Below are 15,929 nucleotides of genomic sequence, written 5' to 3' on the forward strand. Positions count from 1 at the left end.
GCGGTTCTTGTAGAGCCACAGGGGTAATACGAGGACACCTGCATTGGAACTCCAAGATGGGCCCCTGTCCGAGAGCGTTCAGCACCCATGTGTCGGTGGTGAATGTTTTCCATGGGCTGATGAACCTCGCCAGCCGGCCTCCCACTGGGGTGCACAAGTGGGGGCCCGAGTCCATGGTCGGTTCAGGTCTGTTTCGGTGTTGGGCCCTGCCCTGCGGGTGGCGCGAAACGCCATCCTCCAATGACGTATGCCTGCGAGCGACCTGTGTACACCTTTTGTGTTGTGGAGCTGGAAGGCAGCCAATAAGGGGTGGTCTAGTCCTTGCAAGTCCTGACGGGTTTTCCTCTTGAGGAACAAAAGGACTACTTACGTTGCTGCAGGGTACCCAGCGAACGTTCCATCTCTGTATCATTCTTGATGATTTGTAGAGACTCATCGACCGCCTTGCCAAACAGGTTATCCCAACACCTTAGCCACCCCTATCGACTAAGAGACACTCTGTTTCCCATCTGACGGAATCCAGTGTCCGTGACATCCACCGCCACTGTGATGGCATGGTCTGAGGCCACTTCCCCCACCCCTCCTGGAACAGCTCAAGCGCTCCTGCTTTCTTGTCAGGTAGGAAGTGCACAATAGGGCCTAACTTATACCAAAGCTTCTGGGCGTAGCAGGACATGGCCAGAGCATTGGCGGCCTTAATCGTGCTGGTAGCCGTATAGATAATCCTCTTCACCATAACATCTAGCTTCTTCCCCTGCCGGTCCGGGGGTACCATGGAGGAAGACGGGGTTTGCAGAGCGTTTCCTGGCCGTGGCTGAGACCAATGAGTCAGGTGAAGGCTGGGACCTCAGGCACTTGGGGGGCCAAGTGCGGGAATCGGTATTTCTTCGAGCCTGTCCACTTTGGGTGGGGCAGTGCTCTGATTCTTCAACACTACTAGGCTTTCATCGCAGATATCGTCCTACAAGAGGACGGACATGATGGTCGTCCACCTGGACTCATGATGTTGATAAAGGAACCCTTCCTTTCTCGTCTCCTCAGGCACCAGTCGAAAATGTTCAGAGGCCCTGGACATCATTGAGTCGAAGGAGCCTACCTCATCTGGTAGAGATGCCCTTTGCGGGTCATCTGCACCTGCTGGCTCTTTGAAGGAGTAGTGGTTGTCGACAAGGCTGTCGACAGTCGATGGGGTGGTAATAGCTGTTGATGTGGCCGTGGCAATTGACTATTTCGATGATGGCATTGTCTTGGCTGGTTGAGACACAGATGTTCATGGCATCGCCGATGGAGGCAGCAAAGAACCCACTTTGGATCTCTTCTTTGTCGCCTTGTCTGCCGATGGCAAGTGGAGTTTCGAAGGAGTCAATGACTTTCTCTTAGCGGGGCGCCGCTCACCGGTAGGCTCACCATGGATGTGGTTGGCGACCTCGTCTTTCCCAGTGGAGAACCCAGTGGGATCAGTGGCAAGCAGCCTTGCCCTCTTTTGGATGCTCGCGGGTGGAGCACTCTCAAAGGACCTCGGCTTCTTTTCTGAGAGAGTTCAATCATGGGACTGGCCAGTGCTGGAGGGAAGCATGACCATGCCTAGAGGTCGATTCAGAGGCCTCACCCAATTTTAACCATGCCACCAGCCTGCTGCAGCGATCCTTCTTGGTCTTTTTCAAAAAGCCATGGCAGACCTTGCATCCCTCTTGATCATGTTCCCGGATGCAGGCAGGAAAAACATTTGTGGTATCAATCCTCCACAAAAAAATGCAGCGTTTGAAGAGGCATCTGTTCTCCTCGGGCATGGCAAAAAGGCAAGCCTGGGCCTTCTCTGATCCAATGAAAGATCCTCGATGTAGTATCTTCACCGACAGCAGATCGCAGCTGCTGGTAGTCTATCTCTGGTTGAACAATAAATCCAAAGTCAGTCAAAACTTTCACATTTTACCAAAAAACTCAAAATATTAGGGACAAAATGGCTCAGAGACCCGTAAGAGGACTCCCAACACTGAAGTGTTCAGTAAAAATCTGAAGATGACCACCAAGGGTGGAGCTTAGGGAGAGGACTGTCATTGGATGGGGGCAGTATGACCCAGAGGACAGTGATTGATTTAGAGGGGAAATACAGTTTTAAAACGAAAGTGAAACTTTCTTTTACCAAGGATTCCCAGCCTGACGATGGGGAATGTTCATAAGCATGTGAATCCATGCCAGACCCCATGTTGGAGAATTATGAATGCCACTGCCATGGGTTCTGTGAATAATTATAAACTAAACTGAACTGAATTAACTGGTAGCAATCAATTATCAGAGACACGGATTATAAATCCTGCCTTGGTAAAGAAAAACGTATTCACACAAGATTGAAATGCGCTCCTGCTAATTATATGAGAGTCTATCCTATCCTGTTGTAATAAGCCATTAGGAACAATTCCGTTTTACTTTAAACAAACAAAAATCCCCAACTCCAATTGGAGAAGCCAGTTCCTGCATTTTAGAAAAGCTGCTTTTAACTGGTGTGGAAGAGTCTGCAAGTCAGATAACGTTAGTGCTTGTAAATTCTGTAAAACCAAGGGATCGACCCAAAAAAGGACTCATCTCTTACTCCACTACCCTGCGTTGGAAAATTTGAGACTATAGTTTGAGAAATTTGTACATAGCACTACTGCGTTAACTTCAAAGGATATTCTATTAAAGATTAACAAATGGACACGAAACACAAATAACTGGGTGATAGTCAAATTAACAAATTTACTTTTTTTGTCTTAGTGCAATTGATTTATTCACAATGCTCCACGAGCTGCGGAGTTGTAAATAGATAAACATTTATGTTTTCATTATTATTCAGAGAATTTATGATGCTTTTATATGGGTTTAAACAAAGAGCATGTTTCTTATTTATATCATGAGTGTTTCAACAACCAACACTAAATGTGTCCGCTAGCACTATCCCTTGTAAGAAGCACACCCTATCCATGTAGGGTAGTGCTGTCCCTGGGCCAGAGCTGGTGCGCCGCCCATCTAATAGAAAAGGGCAGAGAAAATCTATCCCTTTCTCTACAATGTGTAGCATTTCAACAAGATTAAAAACAGGTTGTGGAGCCAGATCTATATTTAGTATGGACATTTCAAGGAGGAAGCATTTCCTTAAGGTTAGGTGCCGTTTTTCTTTATTCTGCCCCAATAGAAGCCCATGTCGCTGCGTCATAAATATTCCTAATAGGAACTCCCCGCTGCAGGGCTGTGGAAGTAGCCACGCCCCTAGTAGAATGAGCTCGCAACCCCTAAAGAGGGTCCTTGCCCGCCAATCTGGAGCATTCAGTAATGGTGAGGATAATCCACCTGGACATGGTCTGTTTGGTAACGGCCTGGCCCAATCGGTGTCCAGCGGACTCCACAAAGAGTTGATCGTCCACTCTGACCCTGGACATCATAGAAATATAAAAGCTCGGAGCTCTCCTAAGGTCCAACCTATGGAGTCACTCCTCTTCCTTACCAGGATGAGGAGGAGGATAGAAAGCAGCAAGTACCACTTTCTGGCTTACATGAAACTCGGACACTACCTTAGGTAGAAAAAAAGGACGTACCCTTCAGTACAACCCTATCCTTGTGGAACACAGTAAAGGGCGGCTTAGATGAAAGTGCCTGCAATTCACACACAGCGATCGGATATAACCGCAACCAAGAAAACCGTCTTGAAAGACAACAGTCTCAAATGACAAGAGTGCAAAGGTTCAAATGGAGCACCCATCAGGAATTTCAAGACCAAATTCAGATCCCAAACCGGCACCTGAAACGGGGACGGCGGGAACACATTAGTGAGCCCTTTTAGAAATTGGGAAATCAAAGGAATCTTAAAATAAGAACATTCTTCAGACGAGTGCTTGAAGATAGACAGCGCCACCAGGTAACCTTTAATGGTACCTAATTGAAGGCCCATGTGGGCCAAAGAAAGCAAGGAAGACAGAATTATGGGAATGGAACACTGAACAGGATCAACATCTTGTCCTCTGCACCAGTCGCAAAACTTACACCAACGGCAACGGTACAGGGATTTGGTTGCCGGATGCCTGGCCGAAAGCAACACCTCCATCACGTCATCCGGGAGTTCCTAATCCTTATATCTCAACCTTTCAGATACCAAGCGTGAAGGTTGAGAGTCTTGACCTCTGGATGGAGAACCCCAACACCCCTCCAACCCCCCTTGCACAAGAGAAGATCCTCTCGGTAGGGAAGACGGCGTGGAGGGCAGAAGGACATTTCTAGAAGGTCCGGGTACCATGCTCTCCTGGCCCAATCCGGAGCAATGAGGATCATGTGAGATCCGAACCTCTGCAACCTCCTTAACACTTGAGGAATGACTGGGACCGGAGGAAAAGCGTACAGAAGTGGGAATGACCAATCCACAACAAATGCGTCTCCTAAGGCTCCTCTCGGAGGAAATTCCCTTAAGCAGAATCTCTTGCACTTCCGATTGGCACTGGTCGTGAAGAGATCCACTTGTGGGGTTCTCCAAAGGGCAAAGATCTCCAGAAGGACTTTCTGAGCTAACTCCTACTCGTGAGAGACTGTGCTCTGCCTGCTCAGAGCATCCGCCGCCGCATTCTCCTCTCTGGCTAGATGTACTGTGAGAGTGATATTCCCTGCTGAAAGGCCCAGAACCAGAGCTGCATCGCTTCTCTGCACAACGGGAGTGACCCCCACCCCCATTTTTTGTTGAGGTAATGCATGGCCACTGTGTTGTTTGTCATTATCAGGACACTCTTCCCCTACACAGACGGCAGGAAAGCCTTCACGGCCAGCCTGATGGCCCTCAGCTCTAACAGGTTGATGTGGAGTTTGAACTCTGACTAAGATAAACGACCGCTGGTGGTCAGATCATCGGCATGTGCTTCCCATCCTGTGAGTGAAGCGTCCGTCACTACTGTCACCTTTGGCCACGGTTGCCAAAACGGCTCCCCTTCATCAGGTTCCCTTCATTGGCCCACCACAGAAGATCCTGCGAGACCGAGAGTGGAATCTGAACGGGATCCGACATCTTGCCTGAGAATTGTGACCACTGCATTTTGAGGACCCATTCCAGGGATCTCATCTGCAGCCTGGCCTCTGGCACTAGAAAAATGCAGGATGCCATGAGGCCGAGCAACCTTAAGAATTCGAAAGCCGGGAGACACTGGGCATGTTGAAATATGTCGTCCATCTGCACACTGTGATGAGCCCTCACCTTGGGAGGCGAGCACTTCCCCAAGGTTGTGTCCAACACAGCCCCGATCTACTGGAGCTGTTGGTAAGGTGTCAGATGCGACTTCTTGAAATTGAGGGAGAAGCCCAACTTGTGGAGGGAGCGGCAGTTGAGACTGAGATGATCCATCGATTGCTCAGGAGAACGCACACAGATCAGCCAGTCGTCCAGGTAGGGGTAGACGTGAATCCCCCCTTGCCTGAGATACGCAGCCACTACCACCATTAGCGTGGTGAAGACCCTTGGGGCGGAGGTCAATCCGAATGGCATGATGCAAAACTGAAAGTGCGAGCTGCCAGCAACCAACCTCAGGTACTTACTGTGCTTTGGATTAATCGGCACATGAAAGTAAGCATCCTGTAGGTCCAGAGACACCAACCAATCCTGAAGTCGAAGGGCCTGGAGGACCTGAGAAAGAGTAACCATCTTGAACTTGTCATTCCTGAGGGGTTTGTTCAACCAACGCAAGTCCAGGACGGTCTCAATCCCCAGTCTTTCATTGGCATCAAAAAATAAGGGGAATACCATCCCTTGTTCCTCTCCACTAAGGTACCAGTTCTATAGCGCCTTTTTCCAGCAGGGTCAAGATTTCCTGCACAAGAAGCGGTTCTGGAAGCTTCAGAGACAGTCCTGGGTGGATTGTCATGAGGCCGCTTTAGGAAGGGAAGGCAGTAGCCATAGGCTGTTGTATCCAGAACCCACGCATCCGAAGTAATAGCTCGCCATTCTTCGAGATGCTGAGACAGTCTGCCCTCAACCGGCGAACGATGGAAAATGGCCTGATAGTTGTTTCGGAGCGGCTGCGGCAGCGCCTGAACGCAAAGAGGCAGCTGCTTGAATGGCTTTGGCATCTCTATTTCCCCGACCACCAGGGGTACATTTACATTGACCCCTTTCACTGGCGGTTCCTCACGTCCTACCAAAAGAGGACTGGTAACAAAAGGAACCTCCCCTCCATTGCTGTCCCCTAGGACGAAAAGTCGGAGGTTGACGCAGAGCTGCGTTCAAAGATTTAGCCGGAGCTTTTGAGGTCTACAACCTCTCAAGGCTCTCGTCAGCCTAGCTGCCAAACAAATACGTGCCATCAAATGGCATGTTCAGAAGACGGGCTTGTACATCCAGAGCAAAATCAGACTTCCGCAACCAGCAAATCTCTGTATAACGGTGCTCGCAGCCATGGACCGGCTAACACTGTCCGCCGTGTCCAATCCCGACTTAAGGGATTCACATATGGCATCCTTGCCATCTTGCACGAGAGCAAGGAACCCATCACTTTCTTCCCCCTCGGGAATATGCTCAGCCGCTAGAGAAACAATTCCACAGAGTGTGTGAAAATCTTGCTAAGGCACAAGTGGAGTTGACCGACTTCAGCGCCATACTCCTTGGCAGAAAACACCTTGCATGCCCAACCATCGAAGCATTTGTCGTCCCTATCAGGAGGGATGGTAGGGTACAGTGCCTGCCTCGAGGTGGCCGGAGTCGCTGAACAACCAAGCTCTCACGAGTGGGGTGAGATGATAGGTAGCTGGGGTCGCTACTGGAAGGACGGTATCTTTTAGTTAACGACTTGTTAACCACTGGAAGAGATTCCGGTGTCTGCCTAGCAGCCACCACCCTTTTCTGCAACGTCAAATGAAAAGGTAACACTGGGTCAGAGGACGGACCTTGATCCAAAATATCCGTTAAGTCATCCTGAACTAATGCTTCCGGAGGATTAGACCAACCAAGATACTCAGTGACCCTAGCCATCAGTCTCCTATAAGAGGACTCAGCATGAGCCCCAGGCTCAGGCCTGCCAAACTCCACCTCAAGAAAAGTGTCCAAGCCACTGGCATCATGAAAAGATTGGCGTAACTCTTCCAACTGACTGTCCCTGGAAAAGACAGGAGCCACATCAGGCTCAAATTCCAAATCTGACCTCTCCTCATCCTCCGTGAGGAAGAACGAACTCCTGCCTCGGGACAGAAGAGGGTCTGGAATCCTTAACAGGCCTCACAGACTTGGAAGTAGCCTTCCTTGGAGGATCCAAAGTAGCAGGGACCTCAATCAGCAAATTATAGCCAAAAGGCCCCAAAGGCATCGAGGGCGCCGACTGCTTCAGCAACGCGGCGAGGGCTGGTGTGAAGGCAAAGCTTCGACATCCGTCGGACACCTCAAGCCCTTACCAGATTTCTGCAGTTTCGCCGGGGACGAAGATCGAGACCTGGATGCAGCACGTCTCTGGCGATCAACCTGAACCTTGTCCGAACGGGACCTCAAAGGTTCCCGATGAGTATCACGCCGAGGACCCGAGCCCGAAGGCACACGAGCCACAGACCAAGACCGTTCTCTTCCGAAGGTGCGGACAGAACTGTGCCCTGGGATTGAAAAATTGCCATCATCTGCTCCCTGAAGGCTGCCCATTCCTCCGGAGTCGAAGACTTAGTGGGACAAGCCACTTTCCTTGCGGCGCCATCCTTTGAGGAGGACGGGCAAAGCGACCAGTGACGGCGCTTCCGAGAATGCAGAAACAAGGACGACAAATGGCAGGAACCACCCCGGAACCGAGATCCCCGGGACTCCTTCCGACGAGGAGAGTCGCCCCTCGAATCGTCGGCGGACATCCCCTTAGCAGCTTTATGGGACTTAATGGGTTTAGAACCCCTATCTACCTGTAACATCCACCTTATGCTCCCGCAAGGCCTTAGCAGTCAGCGACTGGCATTTCGTACAGTCGTCGGTGTCATGACTCTCGCCCAGACACCACAAATAAATGTGGTGTGGGTCCGTAATCGACATCTTAGACTTGCAGTCCGGCAAGTCTTAAAGCCAGACTGCGGAGTTGGAGGGGTCAAAGAAGAAGACATATTCACAAGGAATACACAAGGCGAGCCAAGTTCTCTAAGCAAACACGTTTGCAGAAAAAACAGAACTGAAGCTACGGGGGCTGTGCGTCCTATTTATAACATCCGGTGAGGTCGCCCTCGACAGAGGCCTTTGAGGGACATCGACCCGACACTATCGACGCAGGACGCCCTGTGCCGGAAAAAAGAAAATTCCGAAGTAACACAGCTGTGGACATTACATGTCAAAGATGTGGAATACCTTGGAGGACACAATCCATTCAAAAGACCCATTTCACATGTGCACAGTCGGGCTCTTTCCTTTGATTTAATAAATATGTGATTGGAGAATTAACACATAGAAGAGTGCTGAAACCAGGACATGCCTTTATTTCGGCACACTTCACAACATGCATGAGGTCCTGGGGTAAAAACCTGGGCACGTTCAGTTGCAATCAACCAATTCCACTGGGATCTGAATGTTCTGGTTTGGATTATTCGGAAAGCCATTTTTCTATTTTTAACACATCTGAAACATGGCAAGGAGCTGAGCAGAAAGTCCCTTCCATGGCGTGAGTGTTCCTAGTGGAAAATACGTGCACACACATGCGACTGCATTGAAGGCGTTTGCATTCACAGAAAAAGATGTAAAAAGCTGTTCTAGAGGGGAGAAACTGTAAGCGTGTGTGTATCCAATATATGCACCTCTCGTGGAGTCAACTACCCTCACTGACCTATTTTTTCCAACTCTTCCCCATCTTTATTTCCATGCTGCGTCATGAATGAGACCCTGGACTAAAGTATGACAGACGCTACATTAAAGCATCCATTAAATGCACCGATCTGCAATGCACACAAGCACACTGGCTATACAGACACACATAGTTGGTTGAATTCGCACAAGGTAATGACTGACTTGCGAGTTGCAATGCGCCAAAGCATCATCTAGGAATGGAACATTGCTCACATCTGTGTCCACTAATTAAAGCTCCCAAGTCACCGACTATTTTAAGCCCATTTTACCGACCTAGTACCATTTGCAAAACAAAAAATAAAAAATACGAGCAGGAAAATATCACTAAATTAGATACTTGAAAAATACCCAACCTTATCGAATATAAAAACAAGCATGGTGTTGGAATATCGAAACACCGGCTTATTGTAATGGGCCACTTCTAGATGCGAAAGGATAAAGCCAAAGCAGCATTGAGGAAAGATTGTAATGTGAAAATAATGTGTGTTCCTAGTTAACATTTCATCTTGTCCCGGGTGGGCTACATACGAAGGTGTATCCATTTATGGGAGCAGTATTGCTTTTAGATCACTTCTCCATCGACCACCTTCCGCGTGGCCATCCATTCTGAGAGTTGGTGTCACCGGTGGCGCTGAATAGGGTGACATATTGTAGGTGCTTTCCAGCCACAATGACCCTCTTACGCAGAGTGCAAGAGGTTAAGATGATCAGCCGATCCCGGAACGCAAATACTCATTAAAGATTAAAGCTCGGTTTGCGACTCGGGCTATTGAAAGGCCTGCGAAGGACACAAGCCATTAAAAAAAGAAAAAGCTTTTGCTGGCGGTGAAGTAATCAAACGTTCTTTTTTTTATATAGGGGAGCAGTTTGAAAGAAAAATTGAATTTCAAATTAAGAAAACACAGAACTCGACAAATCCAGAGCTTTTTAACTGAAGGAATCTGATTGGACAAGTACTGGCTCACGGCGTTGATCCCACACTCAAAAGAAAATAATTATTTTTCTCGTTTGCATCTGTTTACCTACTATGTTGCCTGACCAGCAGCTGTTAATGTATTGCATTGTTTAAAAATCCTACCTCATGCATTAGGAAAAACATCTCAATGGCCACTGGTTTAAATAGAACAGTGTCTGGCTCTGCACCGCCACCCAACAGTAGCCATGGCGCTGAAGCCTCTTTGCTCAGTACAGTTCTAGAAGGCTGGTGGAAGGAGGATGAAGTCAGTCATCACGTTGAACCAGTCATCTTCAATTTGAACCATCCGTGACCCGAAACAAGGTGTATGAATTGTCTTCTTACTGTAATTATTACTCTGCAGTTTATAATGTTTCAATGCAACTTCGTCCCCAAGTCATTACAGCCAACATGAAGCATGGGTTGAAAGCAGTGTACCCCCAACCTTTGTTAAACATCAAACAATGTGGGGGTTGTGCGGGTACAGATCTCCAGATCAAAAAGGGAGCTCTGCTTTGGTCAATGCTGCTTCCACAGAAAAGAACTACTGAGCGCCGTCTCAGATGGAGTGTGGCACCTGGCACTCGTGTTGTGTCTAAATTTCATTTGTAGCCTTGCCGAACAACACATACATCTTGTTCACACTGGTAAACTTGAACTTGCTATACTGCGCGCGCACGCACGCACACACACGTACGCACACTAAAAGATAAATAACATGTGCGTTCTCTACACAGTGTTTTGCAGCTACTTCAGAACGACTCATGATACTACCCAGTTAGGTCTATTACATTTAAACCAATTCGTGTTCATCCTACAGCATGACCTTAATGGGCTTATTTATTTAAAATGGGCCTAAAAGTATGTCATCACACAATGTTCTCTGCCCTTTTATTTTCCAAAATAATAAATACTTTGCTGCGTGGTTTAACAATGGACTAATGCGTCGGTTAGGAATGCAGCATGTCATGTGGGCAGTGTATGAGGCATTTCACGGTGGCATGCAGCGACACAGCCACTCTTCCACCCTGGGCACCTGCCTTTGTAGTCCAGATGCTTAATGTAACACTGACCGTGCTCCGCAGCTGCCTTAAGAGTCGCTCCAGGATGTGTGGATCCAATAGGGTTGCGCACAAATCGTCTCCGGCGCCGCAAGTCATCCTCCCAGTAGTCCAGGCGCCAGAACTCACGAGGACGACTACAATGAAAGCAAGGAAACACACATGTTAGCAATTATCAAACAGCATGCGAGCACTGATCAGCAGCATAAAAGCTTCCCTTGTTTGCTTGGCAATGTTGTATTCCCCTCCCCCTCCCCCATATGCATTCTTGCTACACAGGTATGTCCTTGAAAATAACAATATCACCTTCCAGGGGAAGGGCCTCCTTCCCCTTTTCCGCCTGGAAGGTGAAATGAGCACTAAATACATCATTTTGAAATGAATTGCTGACAGTGTGATCAGTTTCTCCACACTGCAGTGGCATGCGCTCCGATTTCAGCCTCAGCAGGGCACCTTTCTCACAGACTGCATTTATAAACCAGAATAGGGAAAGGCCATTATACATGTGGTCTAGCATTACCTATATTAATCAAACGCGTCCCCCCGCCCCACCCCACAAGTCATTTTTCTTCCTAATTTGTGCCTTTTTGCACAGGGTCAGTAAATCATACCCTGCCACCTTGGTCGAGAAAGTGTTAACTTTAATGACTGCTACACTACATGGTTATGCATGCGATAATAAAATATTACCCTCTTAGATGTGCAGGAATTTAATTAAAATAATCTCTTAAAATATTCATTACATGTGGCCCCCGAGGCCTTGAAGAACATAAGAAAAATCATTTCTTTCCCATTTATTGTTGTTAAATAAACCATTCTCGCCCCATGAAATAGCAAATGGTTTCTGTGAAACAATTCAGATTGGATTTCTGCTCTCGCCATCGTGTTTTCACATCTAATTTAAAAGAAAAATATGTAGTGCATTAGGAGCTGTAGGGAAAGGCTTACTCTCGCTCCAATGACAAATAAAAATGATGTACGTCTTCGGCTTTAAATGTTCGCACTGGATTCCTCATTAGTGCCTGAAGTGAAAGTGTAGTTGTGTTTGGAAGCGGCAGGCTGCAGAGACAAAGGCGGCGATTTCCCCTTTCGCCAAATCGCTATGGCAAAGAGCCGCCTAGGGCACCCTGGAGAAGAGGATCTGGGTCTTAGCTGGGATTTGCGAAGGCTAACACACGCTAGACACATTAAATGCAAACCCTCCACGGAGTAGCATTACCGAATGACACACACATTTGCATGCCCACGTAAGATGCAGGGACGCCCTTATCGTGCATGTACATAAGCGCTTGCACAAAAGTAGCACGCTCACAAACGTTTTGCTTTTTTGTAAAGGTCAAAATATTCTGGGATACGATCAAGAACTAGTTGATCAAAACTTGGAAATCGCTATACAATTTTGGCAACGCATGACTACCAAGCCTGGTCGGTGAAGAGCAAGGTAGAGGACCGTGAAAGCAAAGAGGTGCCACCTGCCCACACTCCGCAAACGGCTGCACATGTCATAGGCCTACATGGCTAGAAAAACCCCAGCCAGCAATTGGACGCAAAAAAAAGAGGTAAAGCTTTGGAAAGCGAGTAACTTCAAGGAAAGCCGCTGCATCCCTGTGAAACGTGGCCTTCGGTATAATGCAGACGCGCATCTCTAGAAATTCCAGAGAACTGCGCCCCATTGTAGAGTGGAGCACCACACATACCCACGGCTGAAGCCCAATCCCCATTAGCAATTTGAAAACAGAGAGCCATGATGCAGCTGGCTATGTGCAGGAGTGCGATAGTCGCGGAGCCCGCATAGGCACTTCATCATTCTGCCGCCGCCGCCAACATTTATCTGTTCAAATTATTATCAAATATCAGCGAGGAGCAGTCGTGAATCACAGAGCGCTCCCAGTCTTCAGGGGAACCATACAATGAGGAGCTATTCATCAGAGTGGCAATCGGCACAAGTAATTAGTTCCCTAGACTGAGATCTCCTGCAAAGCGGGTTTCAGTTGGTACCACAAACATGGGACAATGAAAAGCTAATGAAAGCTACTAGGATGCCAGGCCCACTCTACAGCCATCAATCCTTTTAATACTCCGCACGCCAGTACTAAGCAAAGATGGTAAATTATTAATTTGTCATCTATCCACCCTTCTGCATTTCTGATGGAATTAAATGCCACCATTCTTCTTGATAACAATTACAATTATAAAAGATGGTTGGCTGCAATGGTAAGATTACTAATAAATTACACAGGACAATGGACTCTGGCACAAAATGATGTATGGCGAGTAGGCTAGCCGAACACACTAGGACTACAGGAAAATACATTTGGAATCTAATGATGGCTCAATGTATTTGGATAGGACAAAGAAATACAAAATATAAATCAGAATCAAGATTTTTTTTTAAACTAGTTACCTTTTCTGGTTCCCTGAAATATTACATTGGCTCGGACATAGATCATGTGATGTTTTATTAAAGGATAGTTCCGGGACTTTTTTTTTTATTGTCCCTACGGGTCGGCCATGTGTTTGTAAGCATAAATCGGTAGATCGTAGGAAACTTTCCTATGGACCTTACCCGACTTTTCGCCCATTATCGCACTCGAAATCAGCCTCCATTTTGTGATAATCCTATCATTCCGCCGCATCGACCTGGCTCACCTGCCTTTGCGGCACTAAATCAAATCCCCCGCCCCTGAAACAGACTTTATCAAAACATTCATATTCCCCGCCTCTATCCGTGACGTGACTGTGCTGCGTAGGCAAACGCGCCCAGGCGTCTTCTACGCGACTCCACACAGACCCCGGAAATCAACACAGATCAGCTCACAATACAGCGCACCACAATTCGGAATATGAAACTGTACTTTGAAATCAAACCGCAAGATTGTAAATGTGGTAAAGTACATTTATTTGACATCAAATGTTTAGAGAATATTCAGCGATTTGCATTTTTATTTGCTCATGTTCCAAAAAGTTCGTATTGAGGAACGCGATGGTCCTTTGCTGTACACAGGGTCTTAGAGCATCTCACAATACAGCACCACAATTCGGAATGTGAAACCGTGGTTTAAAAGCAAACGGCAAGATTGTACATTTGGCAAAGTACGTTTATTGGACATCAAATGTTTAGAGAATATTCAGCGATTTGCATTTTTATTTGCTCATGTTCCAAAAAGTTCGTATTGAGGAACGCGATGGTCCTTTGCTGTACACAGGGTCTTAGAGCATCTCACAATACAGCACCACAATTCGGAATGTGAAACCGTGGTTTAAAAGCAAACGGCAAGATTGTACATTTGGCAAAGTACGTTTATTGGACATCAAATGTTTAGAGAATATTCAGCGATTTGCATTTTTCTTTGCTCTCGATCCAAATTAGTTCGTCTTGAGGGAAGCGATGTTCGTGTGCAGTACACAGGGTGTTGGTTTACGATAAAAATAAGCTCTTCTGTCGCACTGATAATCGCATGGCTGTTCCAACAACGAGGCACTAGGCCACCACAACGGTAGGTATGTTGCATCTAACCGTTAGTACCGCGTAAGGGCATACTTGTACTTGGCGATCGTCCCATAAAATGGTCAGGGTGGTAACGTTGTTCACGCGGAGAAGCAACTGGCGGCTGTAGAAGCCGTCCGCCGGTGTCTGGTACTCGTGACACAGACAGTAGTGAATGATGTACCTAAAAACATAAAAAATGAAATTAGTCTCACCATCAGATCCTTATTAAAATTATTCATTTCATAGCGAGGACAGCGCTACTGGGTGTACACAAGTGTTTAAAGGCGTGGCGAGGCATGGAGGGGGGGGAGTGGAGTACAAGGTAAGTAGCATAAAATAATAAATAAATAGGGCCAGCTGGTGGCAAGTGCAAGGTAAGTGCAGAACAAGTGCTGGGAAGGGGGGGCTGTAGGATACTGAGACAGTCCCCCAGTGCAGGGGTTGACAGGGAGGCAGTGCAGGTGGAGAGTGGAAGGGCCCAGGACCGAGGTCGCAGACAGTGGACCAGTTGTAGCAGGGGAGAGGGAGAGAGAAAGCAGAAGCAAAGAGGAAGGTTTTGAGGTGCTTCAGTAAAAGAAGATGGTTCTCCTCCAGATAGTGCGCGGTAGAAAACACTATGCCACATAGAACGAACAAGTACAACTGAACCCGTCTTTAAAGCCACTGTATAGTAATGAAATTGCGGTATAAACTCATCAAAAGTTACTTACATTATATTTGCATTTTCCATTGTGTCTCTGTGTAGGGCAGACCCGAAACACCACTCCTTCTTTGCCGACGTTACTTCTTCTAATGAACGTGGCTCATCGTTTCGTTTCTGAAATTTTATTCATTATCTTTTCTTAGTCTTTCAGGATGGTCCCGGCCTGTCAAGGTCAAATCACAATAGAACCTTATATTGGGTCGTGGGCCTTTCCGCCACCCGAGCAAAACATCAAAGCAGCTGACCTTCACTTTGAGCGAGCACACATTTCTAGTTAGCTCCAGTTAGTGTAAGGGCATCTTGTCTGCGTGCCTTTTTTTTTATTGTCCCTATGGGTCGGCCATGTGTTTGTAATACGGAAACATTCTATAATTTTTGTAAAAATGATTTATATTACTGTTTGGTTTAATTGCAATGGGCCTGCAACATGAGGAGACTCGAGAGAACAGACAATCGAATTACAATCATTTAAACCGTGATGTGTATTTCTCAATGAGCTCTGCTTTAGGTGGACATGGAACAGAGGCAATGTTGGGTGGCAATGCAGTTGTCCCCTGCATAGGTTCGTTCACCACTCCATGTATGTGCCTATCGAGGACATCTACGATAAGTCTCTCAATAAACTCATATTGCATATCCTCAAACACTGGTTTGATCACCCATTGTTTACTTCTTTTAGTGAAGGCCTTATTGTAGCGAAGCGTCCCTAAAGTTCCGGTCGTCCTACTTTGTTGACGGCCAACATTATGGTTATGTGCCAAGACCGCTAGAAGAGTCCGATTTATCATGCCTTCCATGCCAAAATGCAATCTTTTGGGCCTGTACTTTAGGCACATATTGTGGAACACCTCCAAATCTCCTGTGTGGCAGAATTCCGTGAGTCCCCTCAAATCTCTTGTTATAGTTTTATCAAATAC

At 47.1% G+C, this 15,929-nt stretch overlaps 1 protein-coding gene across 3 annotated transcripts in view; it reads right to left on the reverse strand.

The window, feature by feature from the left end:
• The window catches only part of LRBA (LPS responsive beige-like anchor protein), a 3,444,508-nt gene that overhangs the window by 1,146,348 nt on the left and 2,282,231 nt on the right, over nucleotides 1–15,929 (reverse strand). For all 3 annotated transcript variants that reach the window (XM_069631262.1, XM_069631261.1, XM_069631263.1), the window contains exon 38: nucleotides 10,832–10,956. In XM_069631262.1, the coding sequence (XP_069487363.1) occupies nucleotides 10,832–10,956 (125 nt within the window). The remainder of the gene's footprint in view (nucleotides 1–10,831; nucleotides 10,957–15,929) is intronic.

The sequence above is a fragment of the Ambystoma mexicanum genome, chromosome 6q, assembly GCF_040938575.1.
Source record: "Ambystoma mexicanum isolate Mex_15411 chromosome 6q, UKY_AmexF1_1, whole genome shotgun sequence".
Taxonomy (NCBI): domain Eukaryota; kingdom Metazoa; phylum Chordata; class Amphibia; order Caudata; family Ambystomatidae; genus Ambystoma; species Ambystoma mexicanum.